An 18,825-nucleotide genomic window follows, 5' to 3' on the forward strand; every position below is an offset into this window, starting at 1 on the left:
AGTTAACTGGTGGTGGAAGTGAACGTCCAGCCGTGCACTGAGGGCATTTGAGCAGGAAGGGGCAGAGAAGCGTCAACGCTCCACTGAGTTTGCAGACTATTGTAGCTGCAAATGTTCTTTGCTATTTATATAACTTATTGTCACGTTGACTTGAAGTGTAAAAGGCGGAATAACAGCTCTTTCCCGTCAAACGACTCCAAACTTTCACTCCGAGAGCGTTTCAGCTCCCTGATAAATTAAAGATTCTATAATAAACCATACTAATGCGCGAGTCTCCCACTAGTTTCTCAGTCATTAAGCCAGTGACATTCATCTCCCAGTTATGACCTTAGTGGTAAATTAACAACTCGGCGCAGGCATCGTGACAGCTATCCATATTTCATGTGTGTGAACAGAGTATCCTCCAGTAATGCACTTTATTTTCTGATGTGTGTACCGCTGCACTCACGCCCATTAGCATCATCATTACCATCGGAGGAAAGGAAGGGAAAGGATGATGTGACCTTGTCAGTCTACTTTATTTGCTTCACACAGTGTATTTCCTTAAAACACAATATATAATTTAATATCAATATAAAACTCCATTTGTGTATATAAATTATGCATTCAATACAGCAGCTCTGATATATACTATTAAGCTTTGGTACAGTGGTACATTTATGTGTGCGAGTGGCTCTGTGTTGTGTGTGTACATGCTAGTGATGGTGTGGAACTGGGCCCTGTGGCCGTCATCAGGAAGAAACTGGGCGTATGTGTGAGGAGGTGACTGAGTGTGAAAACAAAGGTGTTTATGTTCAGTACGTGTGCGCACGCATGTGAGTTCACACAGGAACCGCACTATCATCACTTCATCCATCGAGGCAGCGTCAGTACGGCGCGCTCCAGGCCGAGGCGCTGAGGCCGGTGCAGCTGGAAGGATGGCAGCTGCTGTGGTGGGAAGGCGGGGGCACCATGCAGCAGAAAGCCGCCTCCCCACCCACTCCAGTCACAACTTTACTCGAGGGGTAGGCCACGGGGGCGCCGCCCTGCAGAGAGAAGACAGAGGAGCTACCACCACATGCACTTAACTGCTCCACGTTTCCTTCAGGGGCCGAGCATTTTGTTTGGCGCAGAGTGAGACCTTTGGGTGCTCCGTGTTTACCTGAACCATGCTACAATGGTGGGAGGCCACTGGTGGGTACGTCCCCATGACAGATTGGGCTGTAGAGGACTGCTGCACCCCCACAGCAGACACGTAACCTGCTGAAAACACACATTCTTATTATACTACGCCCCATCACTGCAGTTTGGAAGATTTAAATATTTAAAGCCCAACATAAAAATAATGTACGTGCATTTACGGAAGATTAAACAACAGCAACAAAACGGTCATTAATCGGTTGTGATGATCCGATGAATAAAAGCAGCAGGAAAAGAGACCGGTTCACTGTGAGACCCTCAAACTACATCTCTGACAGTGTAACGGCCCCCTTCTCTACGGCCGCAGCCTCTTACACGCACACACGCACACACACACACTCAGGTGAGCAGTACCTGCTGGTTGGACTGCTTGATTGTGCATGTGCTGGCCAGGTGAGAGAGGCCTGCACCCATGCTGAGCTGGGGTAGGGTACTGGCTGAAGTAGTAATACACAGGCACCTAAAGGAAAACAAGAGGAGGACCACTACTGTTATTCCTACCAGCATTTGCTTGTATCCATCCTCCCTTTAAATGTCAGAATTCTGACATTTTTCAAAATCCATTTTCAACGAGCGTCTCAATGTGTCTCTCACCTGTGGTGAGGGCTGGCAATAGCTGGGGGGGTTGGGGGGAGGAGGCGGTGGGGGAGCTGCATAGATGTAACCCTGACTGGGAGGGTAGAGAGTTGGCGCCTCAGCCGCTGACTGACAGCTCACTGTGACATGAGCAAACTGTGAGGACAGGTCTTCAATCTGCTGCTGGCCGGGAGAAAAGGAGGTGAGCGCTCACACGGATGACAACGTACACAGAACAAGTGTAGTGACACGCGTGTCCGGCGCCACACTGATACATACTGTCGAGTAGGGCTGTGAGGGACTGACAGGCAACATCTGGGGAGCTGTGTAAGAGACAGACTGAAGCACCTGAGACACACACACATATGGACACAAACAGATAAAGACACAAACAGTGACATGTATGTACTGTACGTCAATGCATGACATATTCTGCAGAAAAAATAATCCTATGTGTGTGTGCGCCTGTGTGTGTGTGTGTGTGTGTGTGTGTGTGTGTGTGTGTGTGTGTGTGTGTGTGTGTACCTGCTGCTGCTGTGAGGCAGAGCCTTGCAGCTGAGTCTGGCTCCTGATTGGTTGCTGACTGTCCGGAGGATTGTACACAGCAGGGGTCCCATCAGGATTCAGGAACGGCTGCCCTGAGAGGCCGAAGTGTTGATTTTGATAAATATTTATGTGTGATGAACCGACACCTTACTGGTTTATGTCTGTGTGTGTGTGTGTGTGTGTGTGTGTGTGTGTGTGTGTGTGTGTGTGTGTTACCTACCAGTGTGGGGATTGAGCAATATGCTTCCCGGCGGGATCCCGTTCTCCATGACAAAGGTAGAGTTCGGAGCCTGCTCTCCCACAACAGGAGTAGATGACTGGTGGGGACAAGCTGATGGCAGTCTGAGGAGAGTGATGGAGCCTGAGAGGAAGAAGGGTAACAAAGGGGGAGGAGGGAGCTGTATTATCAGAGCAAATTCACATCGCAACATTTCACTTGGTTAAAAAAAAAAAAACCTCGCTGCTCTCGTCTTCGCTAAAAACATACTGCGTGCTGCCGCGATTACGTATTTGTCTTCCTGAATATGTGAAGAAGACTGGAGGTGTTGTGTGAAAATTTACAGATATGGTGCGAAAAATCATAGATTGAGTTCAATTTTCACACCAGAAGAACTTCCACTGCTTTTTTGTTAATTAGTGGCTGCTGAATAAAGAACAGTTCATTTATAAACAGTGATTTTCCCACGTGTGGCGTGGTGATAAAGGCTGCAAATAAGTTTGATTGCACACAGGTACAGAGGAGCGAAGTGTCTCACCTCCGATGACTGAATTTACACCTTCGAGGCGCGACTTAGGAAGTGTTTTTTTAGGTTTGGAAAAAAAGGGTACCTGAACCTCGTGCGTCCCAGCTGTGGCTCACAGGTTGACAGGATTTCGGGGTGGAACTGGTCCACGGGTGGGAGGAATCCGAGTCGGTGCTGCTCCAAGGTCGGGGGTCGTTGCCATAGCGACAGTCGGTCTCGGTGCTGCTCTGCCTGCTGCTGCCGGTCCAGCTGGAGCCCGAGCTGTCGCGGCTCCCTCTGTGAGGCACATCCAGAATTATCCCACAAGCCTATAGCCACATGCAGCCATTCGTGGCCTAACACGGCGCATTAACAAGGAAAGGTGTAATGTGACGTTCACTGACACGCAGTGAAAGACTCTCCTTCTATGCCTTTCATCCCAAACGGCCACGACTGCCAAGAATTGGGACCCCTGACACACGCGAAAAAGACAAATCTAGGTGCTGTTTCTGTGTCGGCTGCACGCGGTGAAACGCTCGGTGCCAGCCAGCCGGGCCAGATTAAAATGATAAACGACCACGCATCCGCGCAGACAGAGCTCTACCTGAAGAGCTGCCTTTTCCTCTGGGTCTCAGCATATGGATTGTACTCCGCCACCGCTCTGCACACAGCGCACACACACAGGGAGACGTATATTAATGTCCTCATCTAAATATAATAAGCTGAAAAGGCACATGGAGAAAATACACTGCAGGCAAGGTTACCTGGTTTCTGCATGGGGACTCTCCTGGGTGCAGAGAGGCTGTCAAAGCACAGCAGAGAAACGAGTGAGTCTCTGGGTCTACGCGTTGCGCTGAATGTCGCTCTGTCTCACCTCTTGTTTAAAAATCCGCTCCCGTACCCGTTGGTACTCCTCCTCTCTCTCTTCCACCGACTTACTTTGCTTCTCCAGTAAAGTGTTGACTCGGGTCTGTGAGGAGAAAAAGCAGGTCAAACAATGATAAGGTGCCATCAATGTCAATTATAGAGGATATTCCAGAGGGACGGGTAAACAAACCTGGTCATCTGAGCTGTTGTCCCTTTTTAAAATGGTTTTCCATGTCACCAGCTCCTCTGTCTTGTCCTCGTGCACCTCGTCCACAAAGCGCTGCTCCGGTCTTAGTGAACAATTAGGAGCCGTTGTTAGCTCACGGTCCAACAGGAGGACTCACAGGCACACATTCAAAGACAGTTAGGGTGCATACATGCGTGTGCTGCTCGTCCTGTTGATGATCACAGACTTGCCTGTCTGGTCCACGTTGTGCTCCATGCCGAAGTAGGCCGCCACCCGGTGGACCAGCATGCGGTGGTAGGACGACATGTGAGGGAACTTCTTAAAAGGACTGAGAGAGAAGAGAGACGGGGGAACGCGTGGGAAGTGAGAGGCAGTATGAGGAACCAGAGGTAAAGACGGGGGAGATGAAGATGTTGACAGAAGGGAGGTGGGAGGGACGAAGGTGAAGATGGGAGAGGGGGGAGGTTTTCTTTTGGCCCAGTGACTCACACGCACCACTAACATCCCAGGCTCAATATATTGATCAGTATCGCTAATTAACCTCATATATCACCAACTCCTAATATATTCAGGCAAAATTTCTTTTTAACATGTCATAGATTTGAGCGTGCGTGTAATATGTACTCCAGGAGACCTGGGTCTCACAGACCTATTGCTGGTGATGAAGTCGATCATTTCCTGCTCCAGTTTGAGCAGCATCATGCGGTCTCTGGGGTTGCTGTTGAGGGTGTCCGTGATAAACTGGTGCAGGTCTATGCCCGTGGAGTCGGTGTACTCCAGGCTGGACTCTGAGGGCAACACGAGCGGGACGCACAATGAAAATACAAAAACACTGCAATATTCAACACCTCAGGAGAGCTACATCTAAATAGTGGCAAGGAATCCAGTTTATTACATTTTATTTGCTTTTTTCTAGCCTTGCTTTTTATGAGATACACACTCACACACACCTTTGGACAGTGCTTGTTTCTTTGGATCTGTGCTCTTCTCCTGCTCTTCCTCTTTGCACGAGGTTCTCTCGTTATCATGGCAGCTTGATGAGATACTTGTGTCTGGAGACGCCTGAGAGGCGGGAAAACAAAGAGTAATTTGAGTGTGGGGACGATGATGAGTCGGAGGTTGGCGGTGTGTGTGGTTGTGTGCGCGCGCGTGTGTGCGTTACCTGTGATTTGTCTTCGAATGGCGGGGACTCCTCGCACACAGCCGCGCTGCGCACCAATTTTCTATTGGCCTGGAATCCAACACCCACAAACGAGCAATATTAGAAATTCATAGCGTGTAATGCAATCGATATTTCAGTGAGGATGAATAATGAGAGGATAAATTATTTTAGCTTACCCTAACTTTTTTCTTTGGTTGCACCAGGTTACAGTGCTTCTGCAAGCGAGGACATAATTTGTCATAAACCGTGTGTGTGTGTGGAAGTCGCATAATTTTAAAGTGCTGTATTATTAATGAGGGCGGCATATAGCAGGATCTATGTTTGGTGTCACTTACCTGCTGCTCCAGCTCCTTACTGTCAAGGTGACACTCCTTGTCCTCCCTCTGACTGCAGGGGGACGGGCACGGCGGAGGAGGGGGGGGGTCCACGATGCCACATGATGTCACGTCACAGGGCTTCAGGACATCTGCACTTCCTGCTTCGCTCATACTTCTAAGCACCAACACGACGCACACGCTCGGTCTGAATCCGTGTAATTCACCGGCGTGTAGCCGATCCGTGCATTTCAATGTGGCCGCGTGTAGTTCCTACCTATCTGGAGTTGTTTACTGGAGAGCCTTACAGGTGAATGATGAGATCATATATCCCATGTTCCCACGGGGCGGCCAGAAACGCAATTATGCTCTCTGCCTGCGCTCGCCTCCTCTGCCGCCCCGCTCGGCGCTGGTCCTTTACCGGTCAAGGGAAAACAGCCTGGAGAGAGAAAACACAGGAGAGAACGGCGGCTGGTGGTCATTGTGCAGGAGAAACACGGCTACGGTATTTCAAACGAACACACTGGTGTCAAACTGGTACCGGAGCACAGACGCACAGCTGCCGGCAATGACACCGAGCAGCGATGCACAACGCCCAGCGCGTGTGTGAGGACAGTGTGTGTGTTAAGCTCTTTGTAGGCTAAAAGCTTCCTTTGCTTGACAGTTAATTGCTGCTTTAAGTGTTTTACAGCAAATGGGCATACACGTCTGTAATGGTACAAAGTAATGCTTGGATGCTCTATTATCTCATGAATTTACATGTGTGTTACTCATGTAAGAGGACGTCTGGTGTGTGTGTGTGTGTGTGTGTGTGTGTGTGTGTGTGTGTGTGTGTGTGTGTGTGTGTGCGTGTGCGCGCGCGTGTGTGTCCTCGAGCTTTTCTTAGAAACAGCAGCTGTGGAGACCATCATCCAATCCACCAGCACAGATATTCCCAGAATGCCGAGCTGAGTCTGTGATCCCAGTGGTGCGAATGTCGCAGAGACCAAAGAGACACACACACACACACACACACACACACACACACACACACACACACACACACACACACACACACACACACACACACACACAAACACACACACACACACACACACAAGGAAGTGGCATTCCACCACCTTCTCCTAAGGGCCAGCTACATTCAGTGGGGACCCATTCTGCAACACAGATCTCGAGAGCACGCTTCTTCCTGTAACACCTGGGACAGAATAACGAGCTTAGCAGATGCTGTGTCCCATAACATGGTTATTTAACACCCGACTGGAGACAATAGCAGCTTTTAAAAAGGCTCTGTCTCCGTTCATGTCCAGGAAAATCAGTGTTTACTTCCTATACTGCCTCAATGAGGCACAATACGCTTCCACCCAGGGACATGTCCTTGTGTAATATGTGTTGGTTTAAAATCGAATACTGTGGATTTAACCAACATGGAAAAATATGTAGTGCTTCATAGTTATTACAAGCATAAGAGCACTTTAGATATGAGATCTGGTAACCGCCTGAAAATCATTAATGTATTAGGTAGTTGTATTGATTATCGTTCCACTCAGGCTGAAACCATTTTACACTATGAGTTTCCAGAAAACTTGTCATATAATGACGCATCAATCTCAGTTACATAATAATAAACAAGGACATTGCTTGTAGGGTTTTGTTGAGATGTCCTTTGTACCAAATTGATAAGTTTTTGAACAATAAAGGTTCAGTAAAATCAATGCCTCTCGTTTAAAAAAACAACAATTTGAAAATTGGAAAATGATCATTTAAAATAAAGACAATGGTTATTTATTACAGCCATTTGCTTGCTGCTGCAAACACTCTGTCGCTCTGACTCCGAACACTTGTACAAACCATAATGACATGCGGGGAGACTCTGATGCGCTGTTGATAGCTTCTTCCTGAAGTGTCCTTTATCTAAACAGACAAGCTCCGTTTAATACACTGTAGGTACGTCTGACCTCAGACCTCTATCTTCCTGGTTATTACGGCAATCGGAGAGAAAGAAAAAAAACATAAACGCCTGTATCGCCGCTATGAATCTGGAGCAATAAGGGAAAAAACGGGAACACAGCAGAAGAAGACCAAGAGGGAGCAGGATGCTGGGGAGCAGATGCACCAGCGAGAGAACAAGATGAATGGGAAGCGAGGAAGCCGCGGATGAAGAGAGATGAGGAAACAGTCTGCAGGGACTTTAAGGGTGAAGAGGGGCGACGGAAGGCGATGGAGACGGAGAGAAGTGAGGAATTAGTGATAGAGAGGCTCGCGGCGCAGTCTGTCTCTGGGCTTTTCAGTCGACGGCCGCCGAGAGGGGATTTAAGTGGAGCTACGGGTTTTTGAGCTGAGCGCTGCAGAAGCGGCCGGCCGCCCGGGGAGAAGGTGTGACACGATCATTAGCGCGTGACGGATGGCGGCGGGAGGCAGGGAGCGCCGGCGCCCGCTACATCATCATCCATCTGCTGTTCCCCCTCAAGCCTCCAGCCTCGGAGCCACTTACTCACCGGGACACCTTTCTTCTCCAGCCAAACGCTGCCTGGCTCATCTACACTGACACCGAGGCAGGCCGGTGGGAAAATGCCCAAAAGCTACTTTAGAAGCCCATTGTCAGTCATATTAAGCCTTTAAGCCCAGGACAATGTTTGTAATTAACACCACTGATAAACTACATCTTTTGGTGTAGGTGTATGGTTTAACACTGAGGTCCATCATCAGCCTCGTGGACACATTATGGGACAGGTCTCCGTGCATTTAATCTCTGGAGATAATCTGCTTTTACTTCTCGGGGAAACCTGCGAGAACCGGAGAGCGTTGCTGCCCGTGGCCACGGAGCTGGCTGTTTGTGTATTGTCTCAAAGGTTGCAGCTGAATTTAAAAGGGCTTTTTATGTTTTTCTCTCCCTCGGCTCGAAGCTCATTAGGAAACGATTCAGCAGGAGACCAACGGGGGAGAGCAGGTCTCTCTTGTTTAAATAATAACTGAGAATTTCGAGGCAAACTCGGAGCCTTCAATGCTTTGTTTACCCATAATGTGCCCAAAGCCCCTAATTGGGCTTCTTTTGTTTTCCTGCTTGCATTATGTATTTTATACAGTAGCTTTATATATAATGTTGAGCCTGCACCTGCATCTATTTCCCTCTCCTTGCTGCAAGAAATTCACGCGAAATAAAGACGTGAGTTCTTTAACCTTTCGCAAACCACAGAAAGTAGGCTACACATGGCGAATTTGGGTTACGTTGTCCTTTGAGTCATCAGCACCTGGGCAGCCACAGCAGCTTTATTATCAGCGACAGCTGTGGGCTTGAACTCACACCTGAGATAAAGGGAAAATACCTGCATGCACAGCGCAACACAACACGGGGTGGCGGTTGTTTAAAGGGCTACTTCACACAAATCGCTCGTCGTAAGTCGACAGCAGCTCACCTCAGACTGCGCCGCAGCGCCGACGCGTTCGAACGGAAGATGCTCAAACAAACAGGTGTCATCTGCACACGCAACTTCGCGGCATCCTGTTGACCCACATAACGGGACGGCGGAATAACGGCGATCCATTCGCGATCCACTTGCGGGATGGGGACTTCTGGTTCCTGGGCAGCAGCCGCGTCCGGGAGCGCGCGCGCGTGTCGCATTACAGTGGCCCATGCTAGGCTGACAGATGGGGCTATTTTTACCGCTGAGCTGGGAGTGGACCTGCTGCTCCGGGACCCCACCGTTTCCCGGTACGGGGGGTGTGACAGCGGCATGTGGACCGGCGTGGACTCGATTAGATTACGGCAAAAAAATTAACGGCACAGAAAGTGGTAAATAGGAAACTTAATTTTCTTTTAATCTGGTTTTAACAGAATTAGAAACACGGAAGAGCCGCGAAAGGCGGCTGGAGCCCGTGTGAACGCCTCATCCAGGAGTCCGTGAACGCGTCAGGGTAAAAGTACATGTTCGCGAGCTGAGACGCCGTTCGCGTCCGTTCAGCGGCGGCGCCAGCGCTGCTGAGCGGGGCGGCTGCGCTCCGGGGTGCCGTTACCGTTAGCACGTCAGTTCGCCTAATTTGTGCGCATCCCCCCCCCCCCACGGTGGGCATAAATTGTTCCCCATCTCGACGGCGGTGTCACCCGGCGGAGTGACCGTTAGCGAGTGGCGCCGAACGGCGGCCGCCGCTATCTTACCGTGAGCGGACGTCTTCCTCCCTCCGCGGGCTTCTGCCGACGTAGCGTACCGACCGAGGGACTGCCGTACGCCCCGCGTCTGCTCGCTGTGGGCTCCGTTGCTCCGCCTTTTGCCTCTATCTGTCGGAGCAGGGGGATGATGATGAAGGAGGAGGGCCTACGGAGGCGCGACAGCTCTGAACCCTGAGCCACGCGCCCACACACGCGCACGCACGCACGCACGGATACGCACGTGCGCCACAGTCGATGAGATGAGCGCGCGAGCGCGGCCGTTGAGCGGCCCACTCACACACACGCAGCATCTCCGTCCGTGTCTCTCGTTGTCTTATCGTGTCTTTTTACGTCCAACGCTGCTTTTATTACTGCAGCCGCTGTGATAACCTGCTTCAACACGTGCGTGGACACAACGTAAAATAACTAAACAGAACTAAAATATTCCTCTACTACAGGCCCCATCCTCTTACTCCTGTGTGGGCTTTTTTTTACTCTAGTGACAGTTCCATGTTCTTTTTTGGCCATTTTGCATCCCCTGTGTAGAAATCATGCGTCCATTTGAGGTCATTTTGCATCCCTTTGTAGTTTTCTGGCAGTGATTTGAATCAGTTTTGCATCCCTATGGTCGTTTTTATGTCTTTGTAGTCATTTGGCATCCCTTTATAGTCATATTCCGTCCCTTGGTGGGCCTTTTGTTTTGCTGCTGTTTGTCTGATTCTGCTTATTTTGTGGTAGCGTTGCATTTCCTTGTTGAGACTTTGCATTATTTAATAGTTGTTAAATCTTCTTGTTGAGATTGATTCTGTGTGCGTGGTCATTTTGTGCATCTTCGTGAACAAGCTCCCATTTGAAATCGATCTGATATTAGTTTGTTTTGTTTCTTTGTGGTCGTTTTGGTTATTTTCTAATGGTGTTGTATCTTTGTATCTTTTTGCAATGTTTTCCATCTGTGGTGATTTAGAGTCCCTTTGTAATTAATTTGCATCCTTTTGCACTAATTGCTCTTGATTGCAGCGCTTCTGTGTAGTTCCTGACTAAACTTACTGGACCTTACACATAATCGATTTAAAGGCTTAAGAAATCTTTCAAAGGACTGGTGGGTTTAATACATACTTGAACAGCAGGCAGGAATTTCTTTATCAGCATGTCTCTTTGAACCTATCATAGCCCTCCTGAAGCAATCTAATCTTTGGTTACACCACAATAGACTCAAGTAATTACATGGATGACACCATGCTGAATGTTACCCTTGTATCAGTATTACAGCTGTGTCTGACTGTGTTTTCATACACTCAGCTCTACATCTTTAACAAATAATGAGCAAAAATAATTAAAGGAACTCTGAATTATCATTACCAAAGTCTTTCAGGACATCAATCTGTCAACTGCGGAAAAAAGATGCAGATGAAAGCGACAAGTTCAATCGAGAGGCAAAAGCTAAAAGACAAACCCAGGAAAGGACTTGGTGTGTGGTGTAGCCCTGTGAACACCACCGAGTACCACAGCAGACTGTCCATAAGTTTACTAACGCCCTGATCCAGGTCTGGGAGGAGAATCCCAGGACACCATCTGCTGACTCGTCAAAACGACGCCCAGATGTTTTCCTGGGTGGAAACACGGATCTCTGTGAGTCCACGGCTTAGTTGCCATCGACTGTTACGTTAGTTTATCGTGAACCTGTTGTATGTTGATGACGACTTTCAACATAAATAAGCTGAAGATGGGTGATTAGTGGGTGATGTTTAGCAGTGTGTGTTGGAGGAGCGTCATGGCTGCATTAACCTGCTCAGGCCTCAGGGCAAAGATAAGACGACCCCTATTAACCTCCGCTTCTCTCCCATGCAGTGTATTTACGATCTAATATCTGACTTCAGCTTTATTTCATTAAACACTTCAGATTCATATCAGAAATAACAGGAAGTTGTGACACAGGTGCTATGTCTGGTATGCTCAAATTAAGGTTTGATTCGAGCTGAGAGCATTCTAATACTGGAAACTCAGCAGGGATGTAATGGTTAAGGGGCTTAGACGATATTTCTTACCAGTAACCATGATCTGAATGTGACTTCCGCTTTTCTCCTGAAGAAAAATGTGTACTTTCTATAAATGACGCCACATAGTACGAATTTTAGCCCCACGGCTGAAACTACAGCACACCCACACGGCTAAATTTAGTTTCAACGCTTCATGCCTCACACACAGGTCCTGTACTTTATTATTCCGCACTATTAAAGCACAACCACGCAGATCCATGGGGAGATAGCAACACCGAGTCTTGGCGAGATTCATTTTTGTTCCATTAATTCTAGTCTCATTCAGTTCAAAGTCATTCACAGACTCCATTATTCAAAGACAAAATTACAAAGATAAAACCCGAGATCCTTCCAATACGTGATGAATGTAGCCAGGAGGAGGAAAGGCTTCTTCGCAGCTTCACCCTTCGTCCCAAGGCACAAATTACTGGTCTGAACTTTTTTTTAAACCCTGAAGTAGCTACATCTTATATTTAACTAATATATTTGGGGATCACAGAACAACAAATTACACTTTATACCCAATTACTACTAAAAAATGTTGTCTTGCACAGCAAGAAAAAGGAAGCTGCTCTGGTCTAATAATTTCTTATTGAATGAAACTGAAACACGCTGAAAGCAGAAGGTTCTCGTTAAAGGTCAGACATACAGGCTTTGATAGGACCTGGCACATTATCCCCAGGATCCAGGATCCACCTAAAATGAGTTCTGGGTTGTTATCTCCAATTCTGAGACTGTAACTATCACCTTCTCTTCACACACACACACACACATATATATATATATATATAGTATATATATATATATATATATATAGTGGCTATATGTAAAGCAGCAGGGACAGATTGTGGTTAGAGCTATGAGCTCTGAGATGAGTGTAGTGTACACAGTCTTCAGGATGTGCGTCATCCAAAAGCCAGCAGTCACAGCTCCCCCACCCCCACCCCCACACACACACCACCTCTCCACAGGTTTGTCATGTTGTAATGACACTCCTGTGACTGATGGGGAACATTTCTACTGTACAACTCGCTCAACACAGATGCAGCGAAATCAAATTTGCGGCGTGCGTATAATGAAAAATTGGTCCTGGCGATTGGATGATGATCCGCAAACACCTGCCGCCTGCTGCTGCTGCTGGCAGCGCGGCTGGCATGCGTTCGCCCAGAGGACGGAGACTCGGTGGCGCTTGTTTCATATTACGTGGGGCACAGAAATACCGCCACTGTTGTGGCTTGTTATATAAATGCGCCACATTAGAGAGCGCACAGCTGACTGCCTCAGTATTTGCGTCGTACTGTTACATCAGTTCCAGAGCTTCGCTGCGTTTATTACTGGATGTGGGATCACAGGCCTTGAGTTCATAGCCTCCCTCTGAGACACCTGGTGTTGATGCAGGACTTCAAACGAATCCTTTAAATTGCTTTAGTAATTAATCCAGTCAGAATGATGGGTTCCATTACACGTTAGGGGAAGTTAGCAACTTGAGTTAACAACTCAGCATTTTGTATATGGTTAGGTCCTGGGCACATGTTTATCTCTGGTTCATCGGCCGAGCTTGTAAAACAGGAAGTTGCCGCTGCTGCTGCTACGTGTTTTTTTTTTTTTTTTTGGACAGAGTCACAATAGATGCTATGCTAAGCTAAGCTAAGCTAATTGAAAACACTACCGGTTGTAGTCCTGATTCATCTTAGGTAGAAAGCAAACAAGCATATTTTCCATTATATGTAGCGAATTCAAAAAATAATTAGTTTCAGACAGTATTTAGTATCAGCTAGTTTGTTTTATGGGGCTTGTTTAGTAACAGGCCACAGCCTGTGTTCAGCCCTGGATCAGGGCTGCAGTGTAAACTACACCGGTGCTTGTGAGTCCGTCTGTGTAGACACACAGTCTCCTTTGATCGCCCGTGTGCGTAAACGTCTGAGCGTGCGTGTGTGTACAAGAGATCGGGTGACACCTCAACAAGTGAGGGCCATAAATATTCATAGGGGCCTCATGAATATTCAGAGGGCGGGCTATGAATATTTAAACCATGATGGAGCATGTGGCCGGGTGACTAGACAGTCACAGACAAGAAACAGACAAATAGACCTCCTCCCTCGCCTCCCGACCTCAGCGAGGCGCAGCCATCATCCAGGGCCTTAATTAAGAACACGCAGTTTGAGGGATCTTTGCGGTCGCGTGAACGGTGACGCGGGCGGGAATAACGTCAAACGAGGCGAACCTGCTGAGTGGAGGCTTCTCACGCGTGCACAGTGTGAACTAAAGTTAAACTTAAACCTACTGTAGTGACACTTACTAGGCATCACCACATATCCATTTATTCATACTGTATTTATTATTATTTTAGTATACATGCACATCTGCTGCTGTAAACTACTCTCATACAGTAAAGCTACAGCCGCTACACATGCAAACATTTTGACCTTAGGCTCCACCTATTATTCCCAAATGAAATTCTTCTGCGTGATAAAACCCAGTGAAGGAGCCCGTGAAACGGTTAAATCTTAAAATAGTATATCATCTTCCCAGAGTCACGATTCTGCATCACAACACGCTTTACATTAGTAACGCACATATCACCATTCTGATTGGTAGGACGCCGGCAGCAGTCACTGCATCTCCTACAGCACAAACAAAGAATTGTCTCATGAATGTGTCTGAAGATGCGGCGTGAAGGTGCCATAAAGCGACGGCCATGGAGCCTCCAGTAGGTTTCACATGAAGAGTTTAAAGAAAGGTGTCATTCCTGCAAAACGTACGTTAGACACAAACCTCGTTTGGGTTGATCTTGTGATTTAACTGCGTCTATATGTGAGGCTATCTGAGGTAAAGCACACGAAGCCCCGGTGCCGCCCCTCAGGGAGCGCGGATGATGAATTTAGATGCAGTGCGTCAGCAGTCAGAAACACAAAACTACGAGCGCGGCGCAGAATAATGCGGGATCAACCGTGGGTTGAGCTGAGAGTGCAGCTGAAGCAGTTGGGAGTCTGCGCTTCCATTCTCTGATCAATGAGTGAGTCACGGCGGATCACCTTCATGCATGGGTGTCATCCAGGAGGGGGTCACGCACTGTGGACAAGGGCAGAGTCAGTAAATGTGACCATCTACACACACGCACACACACACGATACAGTGTATATGTGTGTGTGAATGTGTGTGTGCGTGCGTGCGTGCGCGCGCGTGCGTGCGTGCGTGCGTGTGTGTGTGTGTGTGCAGGTAAAGGAAGTGCACCTGCTCAGTGATAGACTTCGCAGCACCAGGGCTGTGTGGGTTTGTGGTCTACAACAGATGTTTGACAGCCTGATGAGCTCTGGCGCTCACACACTGCTTCCTCCACATTCTCCCCTCCGCTGCCTGTCTTCTCGTCTCTTTAGGCAGTGGGCGGAAACTCCCTCTTTTCCTTCCTAAATGCCATTCTTTTCCCATCTCCACTCTATTCCCTCTTGCTCCTCCAAATTGTCCTGTGCATGTTGTTTTCGCTGATTGCGAGTTTGACAGGTCTTGAGAGAAAGAGAGAGAGAGAGGAATCAAACAATGTCCTCAATTAGACAGCCCACACCAACGTGCGTCTGAACTCTATATACTATCTTCATCAGTTGTCGCAGTTTTCATCTTTCAGTCGCAGACACCTTTGTTCCCGAGTTGAAAACACACTGTTCACAACAAAGGCGGATGAGAAACCATTTAGCTTTGAAGAACAGAAAGCCGCGACGAGCTTTTAAGGTTTATTTGCATAGAGAGGAGGGGGTTCCTCTTCTCCTTCTGCCTTAATTGACCCATCGGTTTGCCCGCAACTTGCAAGGCTGTGCAAGGCCGCGCAAACCCGTAAGATGTGATAGAATCTGATAGAATGTGAGGATGAGAAAGTGGCCATTGGTGCAGTAATTAGGAGAACCGGAGGCTTCCTGTAAGAAATGATACGTTTGCGAATGTGCACAGGCCACGTGTGATGTCGCCAACGAGACGTGGAGCCGTCAGTGGGGGGTGAGTGAACGCACAGGACAAAGAGAAAGTGGAGAGGTCCACGCGGAACCGTCCGGACCGGCACCGGCGGGTGAGTCAATACCGGAGCAGCGCCGTGCTGCAGTGCAGCATGTACCTGGAGGCGCTCGGATCCGTTGACGCAATCAGCGGCGGACGGCGCAAGCTCTCCTCGCTCCCATCTGTCTCCTCTCCACTTGACTGTCAACCCCGCTCGCGCTCACTTCCTCTCCTCCTCACTCACCGCGCGCGCGGCTGCAAGAAAAATGCCGCTTCTGCAAAAGTCTGTTCTCGGAGATTAAAAGAGGAGGGGGGGAAAATCAGCCATCTCATTATGCTACTTTAGTCATGCTTTCTCTTTCACTGCTGTTATGGGATTTTATCTGGATGAATGTGAATTTGCAGGGTCTTCTTTGGTTGCTATTGTTCATAAAAAAGGGTCAGGATGTAAATTCTTACTGATGTAACTCAAATTCATGACTAACGTCTGTAAAGGTATTAAATGGTGCCGTCATACAAATTATTTTCAAGTATAAAAACAAACAGTTTGACATTTGAAAGACTTTTATTTTGACAAAATCTTTTGCTCCATGTTTGTCCTTTTCCACCCCCCCCCCCACACACACACACACAGCCTCCATCTTCCTTCACAGGAACTCCATCCCTTCCCTCCTTTCCTCCAGTCCTCCCGCTGGTCTCCTCCATTCGTCCTCCCTCTTCCTCCACATTCTAACGCTCACCATTGACCTGGAAGCCTCTAAGCCTGTTCTCTCAGCCACGGGCATCATGACCATAAGCTGAGTTGCAAGGCTATTTATATTTGTTCCTAATGAGGTGAGATTTCTCTCCGCCATAGCAACGGTCTCTATGGATACCATGCACTTGGATACCAGATCCCATCCTGTTTTAAATGTCTTATTATGGGCTGCGCCTTCCCCCGAGTATCATAGCCTAATTAATTCTGAATTATCGCCCTTTGCTGTGTGAGCAGTGCGGAAACGGTCTGAAATTACCACCAAACCACCGCCATCAACACGGGTTTACATCAAAAACAAACATTAGCGCATCATCAACGGGATCAATGTTAAAGAACTTAGGAGGAGAAACCTGATGCAGAGCCCAGTTTTAGTCTTCACTGTCAACTTGTGCAACAAACCGGAGAGTAGAAACCTCTACAGGTGCGCTCATTAACACACACAAACACACAAACACACACACACACACACACACACACACACACACCACTCTCCGATGGCTGTGCTATCGATCAGCTCTGAGCCGTGCAGGCGCTAGCTGCAGCACGGGACCCAGGCAGCCGAGCTCGGATCATTAAAGCTGCTCTCTGCGGCTGAGGTCACACAGGTGTTGAGACCTGCCTCTCATTTCCTGCCACAACGCGCGACAGCCAATCAATAAAGCGACAGGGACAAGTTCTCGCGAAAAGCCACAGCGATGAGAGTGTTACTCGCACAAACACACATACATACAGTAAATGCAAACACACACACAGATACGATCTGTGTGTGTGTGTGTGTGTGTGTGTGTGTGTGTGTGTGTGTGTGTGTGTGTGTGTGTGTGTGTGTGTGTGTATGTGTGTGCGTGTGCGTGTGCGTGTGTGTTTGCACTTACTGTAAGACTTGGAAATGTTCCCTGGTTTCTCCTGATGACAGATGCTCTGAGACAGTTGCATGCACATGTACTCACACAGGTACACACACACACACACACACACACACACACACACACACACACCCTGACAGGTGCTGCATTGTTATGGCATGTCCAACTCTGGCAGCTTGTTTTCCTCAGACCTCTCACCCTGTGTGATGAGTCAGAGACAGGGAAATGAAAGGAGAGGCAGGGACAGGGGGGGAGACGGGTGAGGGGCTCTGACAGGAGGGAATGTGGGGCCCAAGGTAGCTTGAGCATAAGAAGGTTAAGTAAATCATATCATTAATGCTATGTTAAGAGATTGCTTTGACCTCTGCGTGGCTGTCTGCATATGCAAGTGTGTGTATGCGTCTGGCCTCTGTCCCAGCGAAGCAGGTGGCAGCAGTGACGTCCGTCTTCTTCCCAGCAACACGTAAACACACGCGCTTTCTCCCCAGCCCCCCCCCCCGCGCCGTGCTCTCGGATGTCAGGCCCACTAGATCCTATTGTGCTTCAGATTCACTCATATCGGGTGGCCTCGCTGCACCGCTCGCTGACACGAGTGCATGCACACACATGCAAAGACCCCCCAACACACACGCGCACACACACACTGCACAGTGGACTGACTTGATTATACAAGCGGAGCAGCTCAACCTGACAGAGGAACGAGCACCAAAAAGGAAACACGAAAATAATATAAAAGGCTTATTTGCCCGTGTTGTATAAGCATGTTTCATCTTCCCACTCCTGCCTACCCTCACCCACATAGGTTAGATCCAATAGCTGGTGCCAGGCCTCTCTATCTTGTAACACAAACATCTCCGTGTGAAGGAATATTGCAGTTGAGTTCTTTTTTTTATAATCTCTTCCCTCTACACCCACACATGCACATAGTGAGGGGGAGAGAGGGAGATGGGGGTAAAAAAAAAAAAAAAAGAGCTGGTAAAAGAAAATGAAACGCGGAGAGGTGAGGGGGGCAGAGAGGGAGAGAGATGGAGGTGCTCATGAGAGCCAGGAGGTAGTTGTTATAGTAACTGTGTCTCTGTACCTGTCAATCAGAGCTATTTCAGGCCTCTCGCTTCTATGAAAGAACACACACACGCACACACACACACACACACACACACACACACACAGCAGGGCCAGAGAACTGCTTCGCTGAGGCGAAATTATCAGCCAACGCACACGCACCGATACTGGCAAGTCGTAAGCCGAGAGACTGATCAAATTAACACCACCATTGCACTATGTAATGCTTTCCTTTTAAAGACTCGCATCTCTACTTCACGCCACACTTTTATATAAAGGACGGCGGAAAACAAGAGTGACGCCCAAGAGCATCTCCATCGTTTGCAGCCAACGTCGTCAATCAGAACCACAGCTTCATGGATGTGTGGATGATGTTCTCCAATCTTATTGGTACATGGTGACTTTCTACAGCCGTTGTTTAGT

The 18,825-nt window shown here is 48.3% G+C and overlaps 1 protein-coding gene across 7 annotated transcripts; it reads right to left on the reverse strand.

Annotated features, from left to right (window-relative positions):
* Positions 1 to 499: 499 nt before the first annotated feature.
* arpp21 (cAMP-regulated phosphoprotein, 21) lies at positions 500 to 9,928 on the reverse strand. Of its 7 annotated transcripts, none has more exons than XM_029167032.3 (20): positions 9,710 to 9,928; positions 5,831 to 5,992; positions 5,575 to 5,731; positions 5,416 to 5,454; positions 5,240 to 5,308; positions 5,028 to 5,139; positions 4,727 to 4,865; positions 4,268 to 4,405; positions 4,081 to 4,180; positions 3,898 to 3,993; positions 3,788 to 3,825; positions 3,628 to 3,684; positions 3,130 to 3,320; positions 2,522 to 2,662; positions 2,281 to 2,393; positions 2,035 to 2,103; positions 1,774 to 1,938; positions 1,534 to 1,639; positions 1,142 to 1,239; positions 500 to 1,025 (listed from the first exon to the last, which is right to left on the reverse strand). In XM_029167032.3, exons 3-20 carry the CDS (start codon positions 5,725 to 5,727, stop codon positions 867 to 869), a joined length of 1,983 nt encoding a protein of 660 aa, XP_029022865.1. In that variant the 5' UTR covers positions 5,728 to 5,731; positions 5,831 to 5,992; positions 9,710 to 9,928; the 3' UTR covers positions 500 to 866. The 7 variants fall into 7 exon arrangements, with proteins under 7 accessions (XP_029022865.1, XP_029022861.1, XP_029022864.1 ...); XM_029167028.3 differs by having other exon boundaries at positions 1,142 to 1,242; positions 9,710 to 9,927; XM_029167031.3 differs by having other exon boundaries at positions 1,142 to 1,242; positions 1,774 to 1,935; positions 9,710 to 9,926.
* Between the last annotated feature and the right edge of the window lie 8,897 nt (positions 9,929 to 18,825).

This window comes from Betta splendens, chromosome 11 (assembly GCF_900634795.4).
Source record: "Betta splendens chromosome 11, fBetSpl5.4, whole genome shotgun sequence".
In the NCBI taxonomy this organism is placed as follows: domain Eukaryota; kingdom Metazoa; phylum Chordata; class Actinopteri; order Anabantiformes; family Osphronemidae; genus Betta; species Betta splendens.

Excerpts from the sequence above, each read along its gene's own strand:
- arpp21 (XM_029167029.3), bottom strand. The coding sequence starts at position 5,727 with ATGAGCGAAGCAGGAAGTGCAGATGTCCTGAAGCCCTGTGACGTGACA. Across the intron at positions 4,181-4,267 it reads AGGACGAGCAGCACACGCAT|ACCGGAGCAGCGCTTTGTGG; the intron begins GTATGCACCCTA and ends TTGTTCACTAAG. Across the intron at positions 3,994-4,080 it reads ACAACAGCTCAGATGACCAG|ACCCGAGTCAACACTTTACT; the intron begins GTTTGTTTACCC and ends TTCTCCTCACAG.